We start from the raw sequence: 21,970 nt of genomic DNA, 5'->3' as shown, positions 1-21,970 counted from the left end.
ATAATCTTTTAAAATACAGACATATTATTTGTAGAAGAGGGAGCTGGGGGGCGTGAGGGGATGCAGCTATTCTGATATCATCCAACACAAATATCACATGTTTTGAAATCAGTGTATTAGTTCTTGTATCTGTTTGTACTTCTGAAGCCTGCCTGAGAGCTTCAGAATTTGACACTTCAGCAGCCTGGCTCCAGTACCTTGCTCAGCGCTGAATCCTCTTCAGTGCCCAGCAGAGCAAAGGGCCTCACACACATTAAGCATTATGGTATTAGCTTAACTGAAAAAAAAAATTTACAAAAAGTAACTTTTTTTCCATTTAAAATTCTCAAAAGTTGTACCAAATACTCTTCTCAAAATGAACTACCAGTAGGTAGGTCCTCTCATGTTTCCCCGTATATTTTTAAAAACTAAATGACAACAATCTTTTGCTATAATCAGGCTAAACTTTTGCACTCTGTTAAAATTTAACCTACCAGTTTTTAATGATTCTTCATGACTCCCTAGAGTTACACTGGTGGTCAATATTTAAACAAATACGACTACTTGAAAAGAGTATTTTCTGTTATTACAAAGTCATAGTGAAGAACCCAGTAAATAATACTGTAAGACTGTGTATAAGGCTGAGCCTAACAACATAATAAAGCCAACAAAATGCTAGAATTATCCTTCATTTAATATATTTACATATACTTATATTTTAAATAACATACATTGTATAATTATATTATGTGTTTTTTCCTTTCTCTCTCAAGATCCTGAATATCAGCTAGCACTATTAAAGCTAACATCTGATCTTTCAGAATTTTTTATTACCACTGTACACCAAGTCATCTTGTTTCTTTGCAATAACTAGCCAGCAAGTGAAAATACTGATTATTCTCATCTAACTTAGATTTTTTTTTAAAAAAAGGACAGCATTTATTTTTATGAAGATAAATACAAATGAGTTTGATTTTTTTTTTCCTAAGTCAATCACTGCCTCCATGGTGGGCGATAGATAACGTCGTCTAAGACCAAGAAAAAGAAACTCACCACAAGGGGTTTCTTATAAGCCTCTCTTCTGAAGGTTTGACTATGACATCAACAGAGCTAAAGGACACATCAAATATTATAATTTTTCCATTTTATGACATCAATTAAACACTTATCAGAAGAGATGCTCAAGACTCCAGCCTGAGAATCATATGACACTTGCTTAGTGTCAAAAGGAAAAAAAAAAAAAAACCAACAACAAAACTGCTCACCCTGGTGGTTCAGAAAAGTACTAGATATATAATGACTCAACTATTTAGTATCACAACTTTCAAATAATCACTATCTTGAATCTGTGGTAGCCTCCTTTTCAAGCTTCATGTCTAACAGTATTTTCAGAAAAAAATCCTTCCTCAACATACTTCAGTTTTGTCTTTAATCCTTTCATTTATTTACTTATGCTGCACAGGGCGGGGAGGTGTCTTATCTTTTTCTTGGGCAGTTTTTCTGCTACAATAAAGTACCACGTTGAAGTCTCTGAGTATACAATACTAGAAGTAATTTAGCGGTCTAAAAAAGAAAAGCAGTATGCTCCATTCTATTTAAAGAGAAAAAATTCTCTCACAAACTTATCCTGCTGTTATAAAGACCACTAATTTAGAGAGTAATACACTACAATTCTCAAGTCAAGTAAGACACTGGACTGGATTGTCTTTTGTTTGGAAATGTTAACAAATTCTCACTTTGGTAGATTTTTATTTTGGGGTGGGTGGGAGAAAAACATCACCTTCTGAAAAGTAAGGCAGACCCTCCTTTGAGACAAAAATGCTCTGAAGATTGCTTTAGCCCATCTTGACTTTCCTCTGGTAAGGAATGACCTTTCCATTCAAAATGTGGGAGAGATCATATTAAGAGAGACTTGTTTGCAAGAGATAAAACAGAAGTATATTCATAAAAGTACATGGACTTCCTCTTGCCTTCCAAAGCATCATGCAGAACATGGTTCTGAAATGCTTATGGAGACTAATTTTTTCCCCCAGTAGATAAGAGCATGGAACCCAAAGTCAAAAGCCCTTGATCCACTTTAGTCTTACCCTAAGCAAATCTCATATCAGCTCTGTACTTTGGTTTGTTTCTTCAAAATGACAAATGTAATTCTCGCCTATCTACTCTTTTAGGACAGAAGAATTAAAGAAAAAAAAATCACATAAGACTCTTTCATGCTTCTTAGAAATGGCTGCTATAAAACTCAAGGTGCTATTATTATTATCAGCTTGTAACAACTGTTAATGCTGCTTCTGAATTAGGCCACGATTCTGGCTTTAAAACACAAATCTTGTGGTTTTCCATCTGTGGTTACAATTTTTTGATATAATTCCCGTCCTGATAACTTGTACCCCTTGCTCCAAAGATTTACTCTCCTGATCCCTGGCCCGAGAATTTATTTAGCCCCTTCCCAACCAAAGAAACTGATACAAGTCACTCCACTACAGGTTCTTATAGACATAATGTTGGGAATAAGATCATCCTTTTCACGTGAGGAATGTTAACTACATAGTATGCAAAATAAGGCGACACTTGTTATTCTACTTTTTACTTCCCCCAACAGAAAACATGTACGATTACCTTGAAAATCCGAAGGTTTCAGACAATATCTGTAATAATAACTGTCATAAAAATATCAGAGGAAAAACTTTATCGAGTTTGCAAGAAATAACCCTGACCCCTCCAGCTACTATTCGGTTCAGTATGGGCTGTCTCTTCCTAAGGCCTGTGCCATATCTTTGAAGAAAAGTGGCCTGGGCCCAAAGCACGCCCGGGGCAGCTCCGGAGTCAAATCAGGACCCTCCGGAGCAACGTCGGCACCCAACGTTGCATCTCTCGCTTCAGACACACCCCCTCCACCCCGCGTTTCGGAGGAGGTGTGGGCACTCAACTCCTTCACCGGGGATAGGGGGACCGGAGGGAGGGCGGGCCCGGGCCTGAGCACCCATTTTGGAGGATTGGGGCGCTCGGCCCTGTAGGCTTGTACGATCAGGAGTGGGGTGAAGGGCGCATCTGTGGGAGGAGGAAGGAGGCCGCAGGGGGGGGTCTCCAGTATTTGGGGGCGTGAAGAGGAAGGCGGCGGGAAAGACTCGGTAGGTTTATCAGCGTGAGGTATTCTTTTTGTTATTTGTTTAGGGCTGGCGGGTGTGACGGGGAAGTCCCCCTCCGGAAAGAGTGGGCAAAGGGTCTCCCTCCCTTCCCGGTCTTGGGGGGTACTGAGGACTTGCGGGAGGCCTCCCTCCAACAGAAAGACAGTCGCTGATAAGCGATGTAGGCTGTGCCCGCCGGGGCGCCGATTCCTACACCTCCAGCCCCGCGCAAGAAGCATGGGACCGGGTGGGAGGGGATGGAGGAGGCCCCCGGCCCGGGAGGCGGGAAAGGCCCCAGAGCTCCGGGACGGGCGGCGGCTCCAGAGCCCCGAGTGGCGGCGGCGCGGGTCGGGCGAGTCCCGAGCCTTCCCGAGCCCCTTGGGCCCCGTGCGCTCCCACTCCCCACTCTCCGCGGCCGCCCCCTCCCCCGTGGCTCCTCTCACCTGCACATGATCCGCCATTTTGCTCCATTCATGCTCCTCTCCGGCCCCCCTCCCCCCCAGCGCGCACCTCGGCCGGGCCGCCGCCGCCGCCGCCGTCGCCGCTGCGCCTGCGCGCTGGGGGCTTGTCGCGCTGCGCTCGCGGCGTAGCGCCGCCCGGCTGCGCAGGCCCGGGCGGCCGGGGCCGCGGTTGGAGAATGCGCAGCGCCGTTGGGACGGCGTAAAGGCGCCGCAACGTCAGCGGCCCGGAGACGCGGGGGGCGGGTAGAGGAAGGAGCGGACCCGGGGGCGCGAGGGGAGGGGGCCGGGGGGAACAAAGCTTTGTTTACATGGTTTTTAAAGGGGCCGTGCTCGCTCCGGCTGGCGGGCAAGCGCTGCCCCGGGAGTTGGAGATGCCTTCGCTCATCAGCTTGGAGAGGGCTCCTCAAGGGGCTGGGACCTGTCCCCGCCCAGACCCCTGCACCTGGCGGATTCCTGTCTTCCCGAGTGTCCTCGAACGTGCCCCCGAACGCCCCTCTCCCTCTGCCGCCGCGCCTCTGCTGTAACACCACACACCGGGGGGGTCTTCCGGTGCGCTCGCCACCTAACCCCCCACTATTTAGGACGCCTGCGTTATTCTTCGCTTTTCACTGCCTTCGGCGGCCGAAATTGTGTCTTTCTAGCTTTCCGCTCCAGTGGACAGGGGCCATTGCTCTCTGATCCTGGGTTTTACCAGCAACCCGAATCGTGATCTCCTTGTTTTCATTTCTGTCCTTTTTTTGCGGTAAACATTCATGGAAATAGCCACCAAATAGTGGCGATGTTCATGGAAACATGCAGAAGACATGGTTCTAATCTTCCCTAATAGATTGTTATCTTAACCAGTAGGCTGCCTGCTGAGAGGGGTCGGAAGCTGGGGGAGGTGATAGGGGGAGACCTAAAGGGGTTTTAGGACCCTTGGGCTCAGTCTGAGTGTGAAAGCCATCCCCTTGGGTCAGATCAGGTCAGGCCCTGCCTGCTGAGGCTAATTCCAGTCTTCCCACTAGGAATGATCTGTATCAGATAATGCCGGTTCCTGTTTTCCACTGGATTCCCCTCCGACTTCCAGTCAAGGCCCCCAATTAGATTTTAGCTGGATTCTGAAAAGTATTGGCTGTTTGAAGTTTGTATGGACTAGGAGCCACCACGGGCGACGGAAATGATGATAGTAGTGAATGACATACACTTTCCGTTGTGGATCGAGGGGACGGGTACTCAGCATTCACTTCAATCTTCCTCCTCCTCCGAGTGTGTCTTCCTGATTTAGAGGTAGAACACCTAAAAACTACATTACCCAGATTTCCTTGCAGCTAGGGTTCTGTATGCAAGTTAGGCTCTGCCAATAGAAGACTTGAGGCAGAGCTTTTTTGACTGTTGTTCCTGGCAAGCCTAGACCCTGAGATGTAGGATTTTTCTGGTTTTGTTTTCCAGCAACTTTTGAGTGTCCTGTTCTTAGCTCCCTGAGGGTAGAGGGCAGGGGAAGGTGGGTCAGGGTCAGGTTCTTCTTTGGTATCTTCTTGGAGTGGAGTTGCAATGGCAGTCTTCCTATCCCCTACTTTCCTGATTGGGTAGAAATAACAGCTCCCAGGTGGGGGAAAAAATGTAATTGTAATGTATACATGTAAGGATAACCTGACCCCCTTGCTGTACAGTGGGAAAAAATTTAAAAAAAATTATAAAAGTTAAAAAAAAAAAAAGAAATAACAGCTCCCTGTGGCCCAGGTCCAAATCCAACCCTCCCCCACACCTGTTTCCCCCATCTCCCCCTTCTCTGTAAATGATACCATCATTTACCCAGTTGCGCAAACTAAAAACCCAGGAGTTAACCTTGATTACCCAGTGTTTCAACAGTCCCCCATATCCAATCCACTGGCAAGTCCTGTAGAATCTCTATCCAGTACATACCCCAGTCTGGCCACACCTCTTCATTGCTGCTGCCAACACCCTCATCCAGATCATCATCACATTTCTCTTCGGCTCAAATCATAGATTCCTGATTAGTTTCCCTGTTTCCTGTCTTGCTCTTTGAGAATCCATTTTCCATATAGCTGCAGAACATCCTTTTAAAATCATAAATCAGATCATTTGTGTCCTTGCTGAAAAATCCTCCAGTGGCCTCCCACTGCATTTAGGATACATTCCAAATCTTGGTGACAGCCCAAGAGCCCACGTGAGGAGCCACTCTGGCTCCCAATGCGCTGGTCCTTCTGCCCTTCTTGCAGCTCTGCACATCCAGTGATTCCTGCCTCAGGGCCTTTGCCCTTGAAGGAACTTCTGCCTGGAATGTTTTTCCCTCAGGTCCTTAAGTGGCTGGTGTCCTCTTATCATTGATGTCTTAGTTCAGGTATTATCTCCTCAAAGAAGCTTTTCTCACGGCTCTATTGAAAGTTGTCCCCTGACCCCATCAGTGTCATACTTAGAGTGCTGATCACTGTATGTCCTTAAGTATTTAGTTACATACTTTTTCCTTTCCTTGTCTGGGTCTCCAACAGGAAGGGAATCACAGTGAAAACAGGGCTTCAATGTGTCTTTTTCTTTTTTTTTTTTTGCAATTTACTATATGCCACATTAGTCTACTTTATTTTGATTTCAGTTAGTAAATTTCTTAACTCTAGGGTTTCCTTTTTTTTTTTTTTGTCTCTTTAGGGCCGCACCCATGGTGCAGCATATAGAGATTCCCAGGCTAGGAGTCTAATTGGAGCTGTAGCCACTGGCCTACACCACAGCCACTGCAACACCAGATCCCAGCTGTGTCTGCAACCTACACTACAGCTCATGGCAACGCCGGATCCTTAACCCACTGAGCAAAGCCAGGGATCAAACCTGCCACCTCATGGTTCCTAATCAGATTTGTTTCCACGTGCCACTATGGGAACTCCTTCAATATGTCTTGTTTCCGCTCTGTCCCCCCCACCTCTGCTCAGAGAAGTGCTCAGAAAAAGACTGAGTTAATTAACTTTTCCCCATCTCAGTCTCATTCTAGGGTGCGTTTGGGGCTCTTAGAACATAAAGTGTTTGAAGTGTTATGCCAGTGCTAAGTAACATAATTACCATGCTAATAATTGGGTTCCCTCTTTCCTTAGTACTGGGAGAGGTGATATATAAATGGTGAGGACTAGGAATGAAACTCTGGAGACTGGTGGTGTCCTTCCTCCCCCACAGTCAGGCAACAACTTGGGTGGGAGGAGGCCGGGATGGAATCCTTCACGAACACCATTCACTTGCTTCTGTGCCTGGGAGTTCCCGATGCGGCTCAGCGGTAACAAACCCGACTAGTCCAGGAGGACACAGGTTGGATCCCTGGCCTCGCTCAGTGGGTTAAGGATCCGGCATTGCCATAAGCTGTGGTGTAGGTCGCAGATGCAGCTCAGATCTGGCATGGCTGTGGCTGTGGCTGGCAGCTGTAGCTCCGATTCGACCCTTAACCTGGGAACTTCCAGATACCACGGGTGCCGCCCTAAAAAAAAACAAAAAACAAACAGAAAACATTTATTTCTGTGCCTGGTCCTCCATCCCTCTCAGATCCACACCAGCTCCCAGCCCGGTCAATGCCTGCCTACCAGTGGTGTGCCCAGAGCTACCCCTAGGGCAGCTGTCCCCACCTAGTCATTGGGGGGGTGGGTACCTCATGGCCAGGGAATCACAATTGCTTCAGCTCCTTCTTTTCTTGCCCCCAAACACTAGCTCAGAAACCCTTTTGTATTAAGAATTTAGTTGTTAATCTCTGGTGAGACTAGTAACAAAAAGTTGCAAAATTCCCAGAGTCTCCTGATCCGTGTTCTCAGCTCCTGCTGTGAGAAACCATTGTAAAGGAAAGGACCCTAATGGCTCATACTGATGCACAAATGAGAAGCCACGGGGCACCTCCTCCCCCACCTGTGCCTCCATGTAAACCCCTGAGACCTTTTCCTTTATGCTGCTTTCTCTTGCTATTATTGGTACCTGGGTAACCTACTGGCCTCTGGTTCTCTGCCCCTCTGGTGTGTCTTGGAGCTATGTCTTCTGGGTTTGCCTGGCTCACAGGGTTTGCTTGCAGCCAAGCAGAACGTCCTGGGGTCAGTACTTCCACTGTAGGATTCCCACAAATCCTGCCAGGAAAAGTGGGTGTTGCTCCGAGTTCGCTCCTGTTGCGGACCCCAGCCACAGGAAGAGAACATTTCTGGCTACCACAGGCAAGGGATGGCTAGCGGGTGTCTGAAACACCTGGGGCTCAGCCCTCCAGGTTTATTAACAGTTCCCAAGTGATCTGGCATGCTCGGGTGCCCCCCTGTGGTTCTGAGTGGAAAGTGTCCAGTTTACCATCTGGGAAGGCGACCAGAGTGGTAGGGAGGAGCATCCTGTTTTCTTGCTACTCAGAGACAGGTCTGGTCCACACCAGCAACATCAGCATCACAGGTCGCAGTCTAGACCTGCTGCATCAGAATCTGCACTTTTAACAATAGCTTCACATTAAAGTTTGAAAGGCACTTCTCTGGCAGTCCCCAGGATGGCCCAGAACGCCCTTTTCTTCTCTTTTGTTGCTGCTCCTGCAGCAATATGGAAGGGATTGAATCTAAGCTACAGCTATGACCTACACCACAGCTGTGGCAACACCAGATCCTTAACCAACTGTGCCATGCTGGGGATAAAACCCACACTGCCGGAGACAATGGTGAGCCTTAACCCGCTTTGCCACAGTGGGAACTCCAAAGCCCTTTTCATCTTCCTCTGTAAGGAGATGCTGAGTCGGCCCGCAAACCATGCAGCTCCCATGTGATGTTGTCTCTCCTTCAGGACGAGAAAAATGAAATAGGCCATCCATTTCCATACTCCTAACCACTTCCCAAGGAGTTTTTCCCACACCAGCATCCCTGGCTACCCATTGGTCTCTGAATCCACCTGATCAAATCCAGGCAGCAGTGCTGAGTGCCGAGAGCTTTACGTGACTCTGCCCTCTGCTCCCAGAGCTCATGACATTGGTCTCTTAGAGCTGTTTTGGTAAAGCGCATGGCATGTACGGCAGAGGCCTGAGCAGTGCACTCCTCTGGTTTCCTTCCCAAGGCAACTGAACCCCCACGGTAAAGGAAACAGCTTGTTTACATAAGCACCCATTATGGGGTTACCCCAGAGTGCTGGTCTAATTCTCTGGTTCCCCCAACATTTCGGCACCATGCCTCCATCATTGCTTCTCTAAACCATCTGGCTCTAAGTTAAATATTCTTTGGGGAGCTTAGATTTCTCCAAAGCAATGTATCTCCTTGCATGAAATGTGGATTCCACTTAGGGGTGAGCAATAAGAAGATCGCCGAATTCAAGATCAGATACCCTGCTACTTCCTCCTCTGCCTCTGTGACCTCAGGAGGGTCTCAAACAGGTGTGTTTATACCTGCCCTTCCTTCTTCCAGGGATAGTGTGCCTGGTGCCCGAAACCTTTAGTAAGTATAAGGCACTTTTGATAACTATGGAGCTTTTTTTTTTTTTTTTTTTTTTGTCTTTTTGCTATTTCCTGGGCCGCTCCCACAGCATATGGAGGTTCCCAGGCTAGGGGTCAAATCAGAGCTGTAGCCACCGGCCTACACCAGAGCCACAGCAAAACGCGGGATCCGAGCCACGTCTGCAACCTACACCACAGCTCATGGTAACGCCGGATCCTTAACCCACTGAGCAAGGGCAGGGACTGAACCCGCAACCTCATGGTTCCTAGTTGGATTCGTTAACCACTGCGCCACGATGGGAAGTTCTTTTTTTTTTTTTTTTTTTTTTTTTAAATATAAGTATAAGAGGTTACTGTTTTAACCTAGAAAGATAATCTCCAACTGACTGGAACTCAGTTGTCTTTTTTTTTTTGTCTTTTTAGGGCCATACCCACAACATATGGAAGTTCCCAGGCTAGGGGTCGAATTGGAGCTGCAACTGCCAGCCTACACCACAGCTACAGTGACATGGGATCCAAGCTGTGTCTGTGACCTACACTGCAGCCGGAGATAACTCCGGATCCTTACCACACTGAGTGAGGCCAGGGATCGAATCCAAATCCTCATAGATATTAGTTGGGTTCTAAACCTGCTGAGCCACAACGGGAACTCTGGAACTCAGTTGTCTTTATAATGCTCACAAAAGCTGGAAAGATGGTGAACTCCAGCAGTTGAGATATGCTTGGGGAGCATAGCGTGTGGGAACGTTCATGTTTCTATAATCTCATGGAGGTGGTGTACGTGTGTGTCACCATGGTGGGGGCAGGGAGTGCTCCCCACAGAGTGAAACCATTGCAGCAGAGTGTGTGAAAGTGGTGAGGTGATTTCGTCCACGGTGCTGGGCGTGTGTGTGCTCAGCTCCTCCTGGGTTGAGAGACCTGGGTTCCGGTTTGGTGGCCTTGGACCTGTCCCTCAGACCTTCCTGAACCTCAGTGTCCTCATTTTTATTTATTTATTTATTTATTTATTTATTGGCCATGTCCCTGGCATGTGGAAGTTCCTGGGGCCAGGGTCTGAACTCATACCACGGCAGTGACAATGACAGGTCCTTAACCCACTGAGCCACCAGGGAACTTCACGTTTCCTCATTTTTTTTTTTTTTCTTTTTGTTGTTGTTGTTGCTATTTCTTGGGCCGCTCCCGCGGCATATGGAGGTTCCCAGGCTAGGGGTTGAATCAGAGCTGTAGCCACTGGCCTACGCCAGAGCCACAGCAACGCGGGATCCGAGCCGCGTCTGCAACCTACACCACAGCTCACGGCAACGCCGGATCGTTAGCCCACTGAGCAAGGGCAGGGACCGAACCCGCAACCTCATGGTTCCTAGTCGGATTCGTTAACCACTGCGCCACGACGGGAACTCCACGTTTCCTCATTTTTAAATGAGGGAGTTGGACTGGTTGATTTCTATGGTTCTGACCTTGTTTTGTCATGCTAAGCATTCAGCTTGGGGCGAGGGGGCCTTGGTGACTGGTTTTACTGTCAAATTTCTTCTGGGTCTCTGTTCCAGTGGGTCTCTGTTCCAGTGGGTCAGCCACTCTGTGGTGGTGACTCTCCATGCCAGGTTCTGTACCTGAGTTGTTGCTCACTGAAGCAATGGAATTTGGCTTTTTGGAAATGCTGTCTTACTCACTGAAAAATGCAGGAAGCTTGAGTGTGAAACTCACTCATCAAAAAGAAAACACACACACACACAGCAAGAAACCACAGGGCCTATCAGCTTGTCGTCATCAAGCAGACTAGAATAGTGCAGAATACTCTAGGCAGAGAGGAAATGAACTTGAGAGAAGGGGGAACATAGGGCAGTGAGGAGAGAAAGAGGGCGGGAGTGGAAGGAGCGCTGAGGCTCAGGGCCGGGGATGGTGGGAGGATGGAGGACGTGGTGAAGCAGGGCTTCCTGTACCTTCAGCAGCAGCAGACTTTCGGGAAGGTAGGAAGAGCTGGACTGGGCTGGGCTGGGGCTGGGCCGAGAGGCTGGGGCTTCGCTAGACTCTCCCGGGGAGGAGAGGAGACCCTGGAATGTTCCAGAACCCTTAGGAGATGCCAGGGACTGTGCCATCAACCGCCTCAGGCCCAGAGCACAAGCTTGAGAGGGCTCTTTCCTCAGCAGCTGCTGACCTCCCTGACCAGGCCCCAGACTCTGCTCTTGCTGACGGCTGCTGACCCGGGGTGGGGGTGGGGAGGAGTGGGGGGAGGGGCTCTGGCTCTGTTTCTTGCCTTTCTTGCCCTGTGGCAACTTCTCACCAGGGCACCTTGGGAGGGGATGGAGGGAATGGCAGAGGGGATCATTTGGGATTGCAGTGGGAGTTCCTTCCTTTTTTCCTGCCCCAGTGGGGTGCGTTTGGCCTGTGAGCTTGAGCTTGGTCTCTGGGAGCCAGGGCCCCGTGGTGTCCTGATTCCTTTCCCCTCCTTGGCCTCCTTGAATGAGGAAGTGCTCCTTCCTTCAGCTGACCCACCCCAGGGCTCCTCTCCGTCCGTCTGTCTCTCTCATGGCCTGACTTGTCAGGGGATGGGGCGGGAGGGTTCAGGAGGGTCAGCTGACGTTCCTGGGGGCAGGTGCCTTCCATGAGGCCTCACACAGAACCAGAATGATGGGCCCCAGTCTGGGCCATCCTTCTGGGCCTCAAGACGCACAGGCTTTCTGCCTGGTGACTCGGATCCCCTGGGTTGGGCCTGCCGGGCCTCCCTGCAGTCTGCCTCCACGGGGCTCTCCACTGTGCCTTTTCTACCTTTAGCATCTTCTCCGCTGTCCTCACAGGCCTCCTTCTGGGTTGCTTGGGGGTGGATCTCCAATGCTTCCTAATTCCCAAGGCCTCCGTTAGGCTCCCTGCCTCCTTGGGTCTCCTGTGATCCTCACCTCCGTCTCCCTTGGGCCCTCCTCTCCCCTCTGGTCACCGTCTCTCCGTCTCCCCATCTGGGGGCAGAAATGGCGCCGGTTCGGGGCTGTGCTGTACGGAGGGTCGGGCTGTGCCCTGGCCCGGCTGGAGCTCCAGGAGGGCCCGGAGAAGCCTCGCCGGGGAGAGCCCCCCCGGAGGGTCATCCGTCTCAGTGACTGCCTGCGGGTGGCCGAGGCTGGTGGGGAGGCCAGCAGCCCCCGGGACACCAGCGCCTTCTTCCTGGAGACCACAGAGCGCCTGTACCTGCTGGCGGCCCCAACCACAGAGCGTGGCGACTGGATACAGGCCATCTGCCTCCTGGCCTTCCCGGTGAGTCGTCCAGGGCTGCGGAAAGGCGTGGGGGCACTTGATGCTTGCTCTGGGCCAGTGTTGGAAGGGCCAAGGTCAAGATGCTGGGGTGGGGGAGGAAGCATCCCGAGTCAGAATAGGGGGTAGCTGGTTGAGTGTGTTTTGAAAGAAAGCTGGGCCAGAGGTAGGGCTTGGGGTTGGTGATGGTGGTGAGCCTTGGGTTTCCTCCCCAGGGCCCGAGGAAGGAGCTGTTAGGCCAGGAGGGAAAGGGCAGCCGGCCCCGCATGGAGGAGAATGAACTGTACAGCAGCACGACCACAGGTGAGGTGGGGGGCTGCCTCTTTTCCGTGGGTGCTCTCCCCAGGGCGTACTGGGGAGGCAGTGCAGGCTGGCTGACTGCCAGCGGAGTCTTCCTGCCTTGTGGTTGCCCCTGGCCCTGGCCAGCCCCTTATCAGCATCGCTTCCGGCCTGGCCTGTGGTGGGGGAGGCTGGCCAGCATGCATGTCAGCTCTTCACCTGCAGTCTGCTCCCTCTTGTCCAGGCCCTGCTGCTGGGAAAGTGCCCAGCCGGAGGGTCTGGGTGAAGGTGCTGCTCTTGAACTCTCTCTTGTGGGCACTGAGCAATTGACTGTAAAAAGAATGGTTTTCTTCCCGTGGATTAAGGTGTCCTGGGACAAGGGAGCTTTTGGCTGACAAGGCAGTCCCCCTCCTGCCCTCTGGATGGGTGTGTGTGGAGAGCAGGTGGACTGGGGGCTGGGGAGACATCCGGGCTCCTAGCCTCGGAGGGCACCTGATGGCATCGGTAGGAGGAGGGTGGGCCGAGGGCTGGGCGGGCAGGGTTGGCTGCACCTGCAGCCGTGACTGCAGGGATTGGGGAGGCGGCTGGGTGGGGGCAGAGATGAGATGGAGGAGACAAGGCTTTGGCTCTGGCGACAGGGGCCGGAAGGAAGTGGCACGAGGTCAGGGTGCATGTGGCTAGGGTGTGATGTCTCCTGGGGGGGAGGGGTGGAGGTACCTGGTATTTTGGGGAGTATGACCTGGCACAGAGCAGCACAGCTTTTGGGACCTTGGCTGCAGGGTCCTGGGGATATGGGTCATACCTTTTCTGGAAAGCTGGCGCGCTATTTAGAGCAGGGCAGAGGTGAGACAGGCCAGCCGTTTCCCATTAACTGCTCCCCCTCCTCCCCAGCGGTCCCCTGCAAGGAGTTTGCTGTGACCATGAGGCCTACAGAAGCCAGTGAGAGGTGCCGGCTCTGGGGATCCTATACCCTGCGGACTGGGGAGAGCGCCCTGGAGCTGTGGGGTGGTCCTGAGCCAGGCACCCAGCTGTATGAATGGCCCTACAGGTTCCTGCGGCGCTTTGGGCGGGACAAGGTGAGCCGGGGCTGTGAGGGGCAGGTTTAAGACGTACTGAGCTCTGAGAGCAAGGAAACTATCAAGGAAGGGGCGAAGGGGCCCACAAGGGAGGAGAGAATGGGAGGAGGAAGAGAAGATAGAGGCCGGCAGAGGAAAAGCAGCCCAGCTCTGGGGGCTGGAGGACAGAAGCAGGGGAGGGGAGATGGTGGTGGAGGAGGGTGAGAAGGAAAGCAGAGGTTACAGGGTGGGCAGTGGCTGGCCTCGTGCTGCACAAACTGGATGCCAAGCTTCCTGCTCGGATGGATGGGAGGGGAAAGGAGGGAAGATGAGAGAGAGCTTCACTTGTAAGAAAAACATGGAGGGAAAGGGGGAGGGGGAGCAGCTGGAGGCGGGGGTGGGGCAGGGGGGGTAGGCAGTTCCTGGGGAGGGGGTAGTTGGAGGTGATAGGTTTGTGGCTGGGAGCTTGGTCCGCGAGCAGCGGCCCTGCCGTGGCCAGGCAGTCATCTTCTTTCTCCTCCACCCAGGTAACGTTTTCCTTTGAGGCTGGCCGCCGCTGTGTCTCAGGGGAGGGCAGCTTTGAATTTGAAACTCGGCAAGGCAATGAGATCTTCCTAGCCCTGGAAGAGGCCATCTCTGCCCAGAAAAACGCCGCCCCTCCTGGGCCCCAAAGCCAGCCCGTCCCGGTCCCCACAGTGTTGCCCCGGCCAGAGAGCCCCTACTCCCGACCCGCCGACTCACTGCCACCACCCTCGCCCACCATCCCGGTGCCCACCCCGCGGCAACGGGGCCCAGAGGGGGAGTACGCGGTACCCTTCGATGCAGTGGCACGTAACCTGGGCAAGAGCTTGAGAGGCATCCTGCCCGGCCCCCGGCAGCTCCCCGTTGACCCTCTGTATGACAGCATCGAGGAGCACCCGCCCCTGAGACCCGACCACATATACGATGAACCCGAGGGCGTGGCCTCCCTGTCCTTGTATGACAGCCCGAAGGAGCCCCGGGGTGAGGCCTGGAAGAGGCAGGCCACAGCTGACAGGGACCGCAGCGGCCTCCAGCATGTCTACGAGTCAGGGCAGGACTTTTCTGCCTCTGGCTGGCCACAGGGAACGGAGTATGACAATGTCGTACTTAAGAAAGGCCCAAAGTGATGGGAGGGCCGGCGAGTTGTGGACCCTATGGGATGCCAGCGCTGAAGCCGCCCTGTGCACACAGGCCAGGGTTAGAGCTGGGGAGAAGGAGCCGGAGGAGTAAGCGGGCATCCCCTTCCAGCTTCTGCTGGTGACCCCTGCTGGCCGCCGCCTCCCAGGACCCTCTCGCTGCTCCTTCCAGAACCCTAGGCTTGGCTGCCTTCGTCTCTTCTGAGGAGTTGCCCCTCGCAGGGCCTGCCTCATGAGTCACCATCCCAAAGCAGGAAGAGTGCCCTGAAGAGACCGACTCTCCTACTCCTTTCTACTTCCTCTTCTCCACTCCCCACCCCCCGAGCCTAAATGGAACCTCCAGCATTTAGGGCCGAGGACAAAAAGATGTCAGCAGATCGCCCTGGTTCCTTGGCTTGTGCAGGCTGCCTGTCTGCTGACGTCCCCTTCAGAGGACAGCCGTGGCTCCAGGCACTCAGGAGGATGGCTGCAGCTTTCGGACTTCTTTGTGGCATTAAACGTTTCTGAAACATTTCTATGTGGCATGAGTGTGTGAGGCAGGGCTGGGACAGGCACAGGCCTGCGGGGGGCGGGGGGGTGACTGTTCCGATTGGCCACCACTGACACCCCCTCTCCCAGCAGCAAGGCCATCTCTGAGCCTAGGCTGGGTCCCCAGATCTGTCCAGCGAGGTGGAGGTCTGCAGAAGCCAGGGCACCCTGGGACAGATGTTCAAGCATCTTTAACCCTTTGCTAGGGAAGGGTCAACCCCAGAAGAGTAGCACGGGAGCCGTGTGTCTGTGTGTCTGCGTGTACCTGGACTGGAAGATAAGCAAGAGTTGCCTGTTATTGAGCCTTGTGTGCTAGAAATGGGACTAACTCCACTCAAACGCCTGCCTTCCGGAGACTTGCCCTCTTGATCTGTAAGAGGAGGAGGTTCTTCCATGAAGGCACTGAGAACCCTTCCTGCTCTGAACCTTCCTTGTTTCCCATTTTCCCACAGGTCAGGCTCTGCGCTTCCTCCTCTCAGCAAAACCTGCTTCCACGGGAAGGGATGTCAGTGCGTTTCTGCTACTGGCCAACTCAGCCAGTATTATGGGGCACTGTTGGGAAGGCTCTAGTCTGCCCTGGCCTCACGCTGCTTCAAGGCCAGAGCAGGTGAGATGACTGACAGATGTCAGTCACAAAAGGGGGCCATAACAGCTATGGGAGGAAATGGCTGTTCATCGGGGGACTGAGAAAGGCTTCCTATCAAAGGTGGCATGTAAGGTGGACCTTCCTGGGTGAGAAGGGATGTATGAAGAGCATCCCGGGTAGAAGGACGTGAGTGGAGGTGGGGAGGGAGGTGCCTGCCCATACACTCAGGAAAGAGTTCTACATTCAGAGTGGAGGGAAGCACAGGGCAGTCTAGTTGGGAAGGCTGATTCCAACCACGTGGAAGGATTGGTACCTAATTAAAGGGGAAGAAGAAATGCAGGATTTTGAGCAGAGAGTCCCACAAGAGCTGTGCGCTAGAGCAATAACCACAACATCCCTTGCAAAATGGACTGGGGGCAAAGTGCGCTGAATTGGGAGGGGAAATTGAGAAAGACTGGCGAGTCACATGCCCTTGATAGGGCCTGCAGATCGTGGAGTCCTGTTGGATGGGGAACACAGAGAAACAGGGTTTCAAGAGAGATACAGGTTTGGGGAAGACAGTGAGTTTGTTTCTGACGAAGGAGGCTAAGATGGCTTCACTCTTCCCAACTAGAGGAGCCCCAGAAGCAGCAGCTGGAAAGAGGCTCCAGGGCTTGGGAAGGAAACAAGCTAGAGACCTAAGGGCCACCTGGCCTCCTTGTGGGTTGTGATGGAGTTTTATCACACTCCATGTCTTTACCCCTTGTTAAAGGAATTTGAGGCAGTGGGCTAGACAATCAGGCTAGAGACAGAGGGAGAAGCCTTCCAGGAACCCTGAAACCTTGTCTGTGCCAAAGGTTATCCCCGCTGCCCTGATCCAATCCCAGCCTCAGCATACATCAGAGGCAGCCAGTCCTAAGGTCTCAAACGGGGGTCAGTGGTTGCCCTCTGCAGACTCCTAGTGGGAGTTGAGGGTGGGGCTCTCCGGCAGCAATGCTGCCTTTCCCATTTCCCCGAAAGTGCTTGAGGTGGCCATCCCAGCTCAGCCCAGCAGGGGGCAGTGTTAGCCTGTGGAAAGGGCCACTGGGGGCTTAGCCACTGCCAGGGTGGGGGCTTGGTCAAAGGAAACTTCAAGATGGATTGTCCAAAAGAATGGGGGGAAATTTGAGGAATCTGCAGGTTAGAGCTTGCCCTTCAGATCCTCAGAGCCCTGCTTGGAGACCTGCAAACCCTGCCTCTGAGAAGTGTGGGACCCTAAGCTGAAAACTGCCTTTTCCTTGGCCTCTCTCCTCCCCACTGAGATCTGGGGACTTTGCAGTTCTGCTGAAGCTTGATTTGCTCGAAAGAGGAAGTGGTAAATCGGGCTCTGGGGAAAGGTGGGGTGAGGGCCGGTTGGGGCAGAGGAGGGGAGCGTTTTTTTTTGGGGGGGGAGTGGGCGGGGCCATGGCAGTCCTGAGGATGCTGACCAAGCCGGCAAGGTCTGTCTCAGAAGATGTGACCGGGTGGGTGGATCTTCCTGCCGAGAGCATCCTCAACTACAAGGTCCCTGGCAGACATGTGCATTTCTTAGTTTCAGGCCAAGGACCAGCCCCACCTGGAGCTGGGGGGCCAGGGAAGGGCTGCGTGGAACCTGCAGGCAGAGCAGTGAGGCAGGGAAGGGTTCATGCAGGCATGAGCCTGGGATGAATCTCCATAAACAGAAACACGGAGGTGAAGCCCTTCTCAAAGTGGTTTTTTGGCAGCCTGTTATCAAGGGGCAAATCCATAGATGAGGAAATACAGCTGATCTTGAAGAGGACAGGGGAGTGTAAGCAAGAGACAGCTCTACCAAGAAAGGGTCTCTTGGAGTTCCCATTGTGGCTCATTGGGTTAGGAATCCAACTAGTATCCATGGGGACGCACTTTCGTTCCCTAGCCTCACTCAGTGGGTTAAGGATCCAGCGTTGCCATGAGCTGTGGTGTAGGTCGCAGACGAATCTCTGATCTGGCGTTGCTGTGCCTGTGGTGTAGGCCGGCAGTTGCAGCTCCAATGTGACCCCTGGCCTGGGGTCTACTACCTGGCAGCTGTTCATACCACAAGATGCTCTGCTGTGACAAGGGCACTTAGAACTGCTTTTATCTGCTAATTACTATGCAGAGGTGACATCAGGGCAGGTAAGAACAGCATCATGACTGGTGCCCAGCATAGAGATGTGCACACAGATGGGTGTAACTGTGTGTGCACGCACACAAGCATGCTTATCATGCTTCCTCTTTCCTCTCTTGCCTCCCTTTGTATTTTCTTTTTTCCAGAGCGTAGGAGTGGTGTGTGTGTGTGTGTGTGTGTGTGTGTGTGTGTGTGTGTGTGTGTGTGTTGGGCTGTGGTCCAGCCCACCAGTCTGCTCTCAGGCTGTAGAGGGAGCAGCCAGGGCCCCCTTGTGGGTTCCCACCTTGGACCTTCAGAATAAACCAAGACCCAGATTGCCTGGGCCTCTCTGCTCGCTCAGGCTCCTCCCTGAAGGCTGCACTCAAGCTGTTGCTGCCACCACCTTTCAGCCGTGATGCTAACCAGCCTCCTGCCTCCTGCCTCGTGGGCGCTGATTCAATTAGCCAAGGTGCCCACCTCCTGCCAGGGCCATTTATAAAATCAGCAGGGGCAGCTGGCGATCTCAGGGAGGGTGGAGCTGGGAAGCAAGGCAGGAAGGGGAAGGCAGAGGAATGAGAGGGTCTGAGAGGGGGTGTCTCATCTGATTAGGCATCAGGCTGGTGGGCGGGGCTGGACATCACTTCCCTGCTTCTCTCCTCAGCTCCCAGGCCCATCTGATCCTGGCCAGAGAGGAGCAGGGCCCTCCCTCTCCAGGCTCTGGCCAGGCCTGCCTCTCTCCTGCTTGCTCCCTCCCATTTCCAGAACCCTTTTTTTTTTTGTTTGTTTTTTGCCTTTTAGGGCCATATGGAAGTTCCCAGGCTAGGGGTCTAATCAGAGCCATAGCGGCCGGCCTACACCACAGCCACAGCAATGCCAGATCCAAGCCGCGTCTGCAACCCACACCACAGCTCTCGGCGACGCCGGATCCTTAACCCACTGAATGAGGCCAGGGATCGAACCTACGTTCTCATAGATCCTAGTCAGGTTCATTAACTGCCGAGCCATGACGGGAACTCCCAGAGCCTTCCTCTTGACACCAGCTCTAACATCTCTGGGCCAGAGGTGGCTGGTGGATTCAGGAGGGAACACTGGGTTCTGAAGGATTTGTTGGGGAGCCAGAGTCCCAGAACTGGGTTAAGCAATTCTGGGACCTGTACCCCAGGACCTGACCAGCCTTGGGCTTTCAGGTATCTGATCAGAGAGGGCTGGGGGGTACCTGAGGTTTTCCTGAAGGGGGCAACAGTGTTTGGGTAATAATAATATTTTTGAGTTTACACTTTGTTCCCTGGTTTATAAACTGCCCCAGGGCCAGCTGTGTAGAGTTGATTAGGCACATTGACTAGGCCTATCTGCCTTCAAATTCCCGCTCAGCTACTTGCTAGCTGTGTGTCTTTCGGCGTCTGCTCTGTGCATCTGTTTCCACATCTGTAAAATGGAGATAATGATAATATGTGTCTCAGAGGCTTGTTGTGAAAACTGAGTGAATCAACGCACAGCTCCTAAAACCATGCGAGGACCAGAGAGCTCTGTGTTACCCGTGACCTCATTTTACTTCCCATGGGCTCTGCCAGGCGGGCAGAGAGAGACATCCATTTCACAAGGCAGAGAATAAAGACACAAAGAGGGTCCCTTAGCTTTGGGGTGCACCTAGGCTTGGTGGACGTGGGAGGACCTGGTTGGAACTTTGATAGGAAGGAAGAAAACCGGAAGAGCCTTTGAGGGGAAGGGAGCAGCATCAAAGGCTTTGCAGCCCCTGGCTGGGTGGCTCCTGGTCGGGGACACCTGGGCAGAGCAGGGCTTGCCTTCGTATTACACCCAGAAATGGGAGAGCTTGGGAGGGAAGCTGCTTCTAGACTAGAAGGCCTTTGGCTTGAGGCAGAGCCAGGGAGCAGAAGCCACAGGGGGGATTCCTTCCTTTCATCTGAGCTGCTGCACCCCCTCGTGGCCCTGCAGCTGGCATGTCTTGGAGGGCTTCTGCCTAATAGAGCACCTGGTGGTTCACTTGGCACAGCCTGCCATCAACACACACTCTGGGGGACTTCGCCCTGCAGCAGCAGGAGGAGGCTGGGCCGGAGGTGGGCAAGATGGAGGTTCAGTATCCTTCCTGCTAGACTGAAATGTGCCCAGGGCAAGATTCATTCTCTTTTTTTCTCTCTTGTCTTTTTAGGGCCACACCCACAGCATATGGAGGTTCCCAGGCTAGGGGTCCAATCAGAGCTGCAGCTGCCAGCCTACGCAACAGCCACAGCAACGCCGGATCCGAGCTGTGTCTGCGACCTACTCCACAGCTCACAGCAACGCCAGATTCTTAACCCACGAGCAAGGCCAGGGATCAAACCTGCGTCCTCATGGATGCCAATTGGGTTTGCTAACTGCTGAGCCACGACGGGAACTCCCCAAAATTCATTCTTAACCTAATTCATCCTTGTGCCCCCAGCATTGAACACACTGCCCGGCACAAGGTCAGCGCAGGTAGCTAGTTCAGGATGGAAAGAATAAGTGAATCCTGCTTTACCTGGGGGTGGGATGGACACAGGTGCACCCTAGCTGGAATGATTTGTGGAGCCCTGGGGGCGGGGGAATCTTCCCATCCAGAGATATGTCCCCCATGGACATACTCCAGGAATCCCATTTTTGGCATTTTGGATCCAATGTCCCCCCTTCCCCAAGCCAGCCTTTCTAAACATGCAAATGTCCTGGGGCAGGTCCTCACCAGAACCACTAACTATCCTGGGAGAGGGTGAGTGTGAAAGGGCCGGCCTGGGGCTGGAGGCAGAGGTCCCTGTTGGGGCTGGCAGGAGGGCTGAAGGTAAGAGGGCCTGACCCGAGTCTGAAGTCAAGGTTGGTCGGTGCCACGCGGAAACCTGGCAGCCAAGCCTGCAGGTGCGGGAGACGCAGGCAGGGCCTTGGTGTGGGGCACGCTTCTCGGCAGACCCAGCTCTGAATGGAACCATGGGTTGGCAAGTTTCCCCCTATTGATGGCTGCCTGTCTTCCCGTTCCCCCCCCACCCCACCCCAACCCTGCACTGCAGCCCTAACTCCTCTACAACCAGGGCCCTTGGGTGCCCGGCCCCGGGGGTGGTGGGATGGCTGCTGAGAAACCCCTCCCCGCCAACATTTTGAGGAGCAGAAAGAGCCCAAAGGGGGCCTTGGCCATCCTCTCTCCTTGAGTCCTTATCCTCCACTTAAAGAAACAGAGGCCAAGTTAATTTTTTAATCCCTCTCAGATGTATTTACATTTTATTAGAATTTGTTTACAGTGGCTGTGTGCTTAATCCGCAGGAACAAATCATTAATGTTGACACTTGCAACATCCACAGGGGGATCAATTTTTAGCCTTTTAGGTGGATGGGGAGGGACAAAGGAGGAGGGGACATCTGATTCCCCTCCTCTACTATCTCTGAGCAAGGCTTGCTTCCCTTCTCCAATGTCACCATGGCAAGTCCCCCAGCAAATGCCCAGGGGTATGAGCCAGAGGCCCAGGTTAATTAAGGGCAGCTTAGACGGAGGCTGTTCATTTTCTGCTGGTTACCTCCCTGATCCACATGGGGAGGGAGGTGATGTGGTCCTAACTCCTTCCCTGCTTTCCTCTAATAACTAGCCCTCCCCCCCAAGTCCCTGGCCCAGGTTATCCTTGACCGTGATCTCCTGGGGCAGCTTTCTTGCCCAGACAACTCCAAAGCAAGGTGCAGCAGCCGGCTCCTGTTTCTACCTATACACGAGAATGATTGGTCCATGAGCGTGTATGAGGTAGGGCAGGGGAGAGCACAATGGCAAGGGGAGGGGTGGAGAGGCAAGTGGGCTGACTGGGAAGCTGTGGACACAAGAAAGAATGAACTGAGGTGGTGACTGGGTGAGCAACCAGAGGTTCCAGTGAGATTGGGGGAGCTTCAGGGACAGCAGCTGTGATAAGGCCATCTGCCAGGTCGCAGAAGAGGGAGACGCCTCAGGAAGGTGCAGCTCTTGACAAGCCTAGCGATTGCCAGGTTTCAGTGCTGCCAGGTGGCCTGGGTAGTTGGTGTGTTCAAACCTGGGGTTATGCC

At 52.9% G+C, this 21,970-nt stretch overlaps 2 protein-coding genes across 7 annotated transcripts in view; one reads left to right on the top strand and one right to left on the bottom strand.

Annotated features, from left to right (window-relative positions):
• Positions 1-3,608, bottom strand: part of XPO7 (exportin 7) — a 92,264-nt gene extending 88,656 nt beyond the window's left edge. For all 3 annotated transcript variants that reach the window (XM_084997575.1, XM_021073572.2, XM_084997581.1), the window contains exon 1: positions 3,551-3,608. In XM_084997575.1, coding sequence (XP_084853701.1) covers positions 3,551-3,568 — 18 coding nt within the window. In that variant the 5' untranslated portion in view covers positions 3,569-3,608. The remainder of the gene's footprint in view (positions 1-3,550) is intronic.
• Positions 2,965-15,222, top strand: DOK2 (docking protein 2). Of its 4 annotated transcripts, none has more exons than XM_084992567.1 (5): positions 2,965-3,110; positions 11,940-12,221; positions 12,434-12,521; positions 13,389-13,573; positions 14,080-15,220. In XM_084992567.1, exons 3-5 carry the CDS (start codon positions 12,485-12,487, stop codon positions 14,698-14,700), a joined length of 843 nt encoding a protein of 280 aa, XP_084848693.1. In that variant the 5' UTR covers positions 2,965-3,110; positions 11,940-12,221; positions 12,434-12,484; the 3' UTR covers positions 14,701-15,220.
• The last annotated feature ends 6,748 nt before the right edge of the window (positions 15,223-21,970 follow it).

The sequence above is a fragment of the Sus scrofa genome, chromosome 14, assembly GCF_054392235.1.
Source record: "Sus scrofa isolate SSC_HxYL_T2T_F1_AM1 chromosome 14, Sscrofa_HxYL_maternal_Yorkshire_Landrace_v2.0, whole genome shotgun sequence".
Lineage (NCBI taxonomy): Eukaryota > Metazoa > Chordata > Mammalia > Artiodactyla > Suidae > Sus > Sus scrofa.
The sequence above is the reverse complement of the archived record's forward strand: the minus strand, read 5'-3'. Positions and strand labels throughout refer to the sequence as shown.

Coding starts and splice junctions, on each gene's coding strand:
- DOK2 (XM_084992567.1), top strand. CDS start 12,485: ATGGAGGAGAATGAACTGTACAGCAGCACGACCACAG. Junction 12,522..13,388: donor GTACAGCAGCACGACCACAG/GTGAGGTGGGGG, acceptor CCTCCTCCCCAG/CGGTCCCCTGCAAGGAGTTT. Junction 13,574..14,079: donor GGCGCTTTGGGCGGGACAAG/GTGAGCCGGGGC, acceptor TCCTCCACCCAG/GTAACGTTTTCCTTTGAGGC.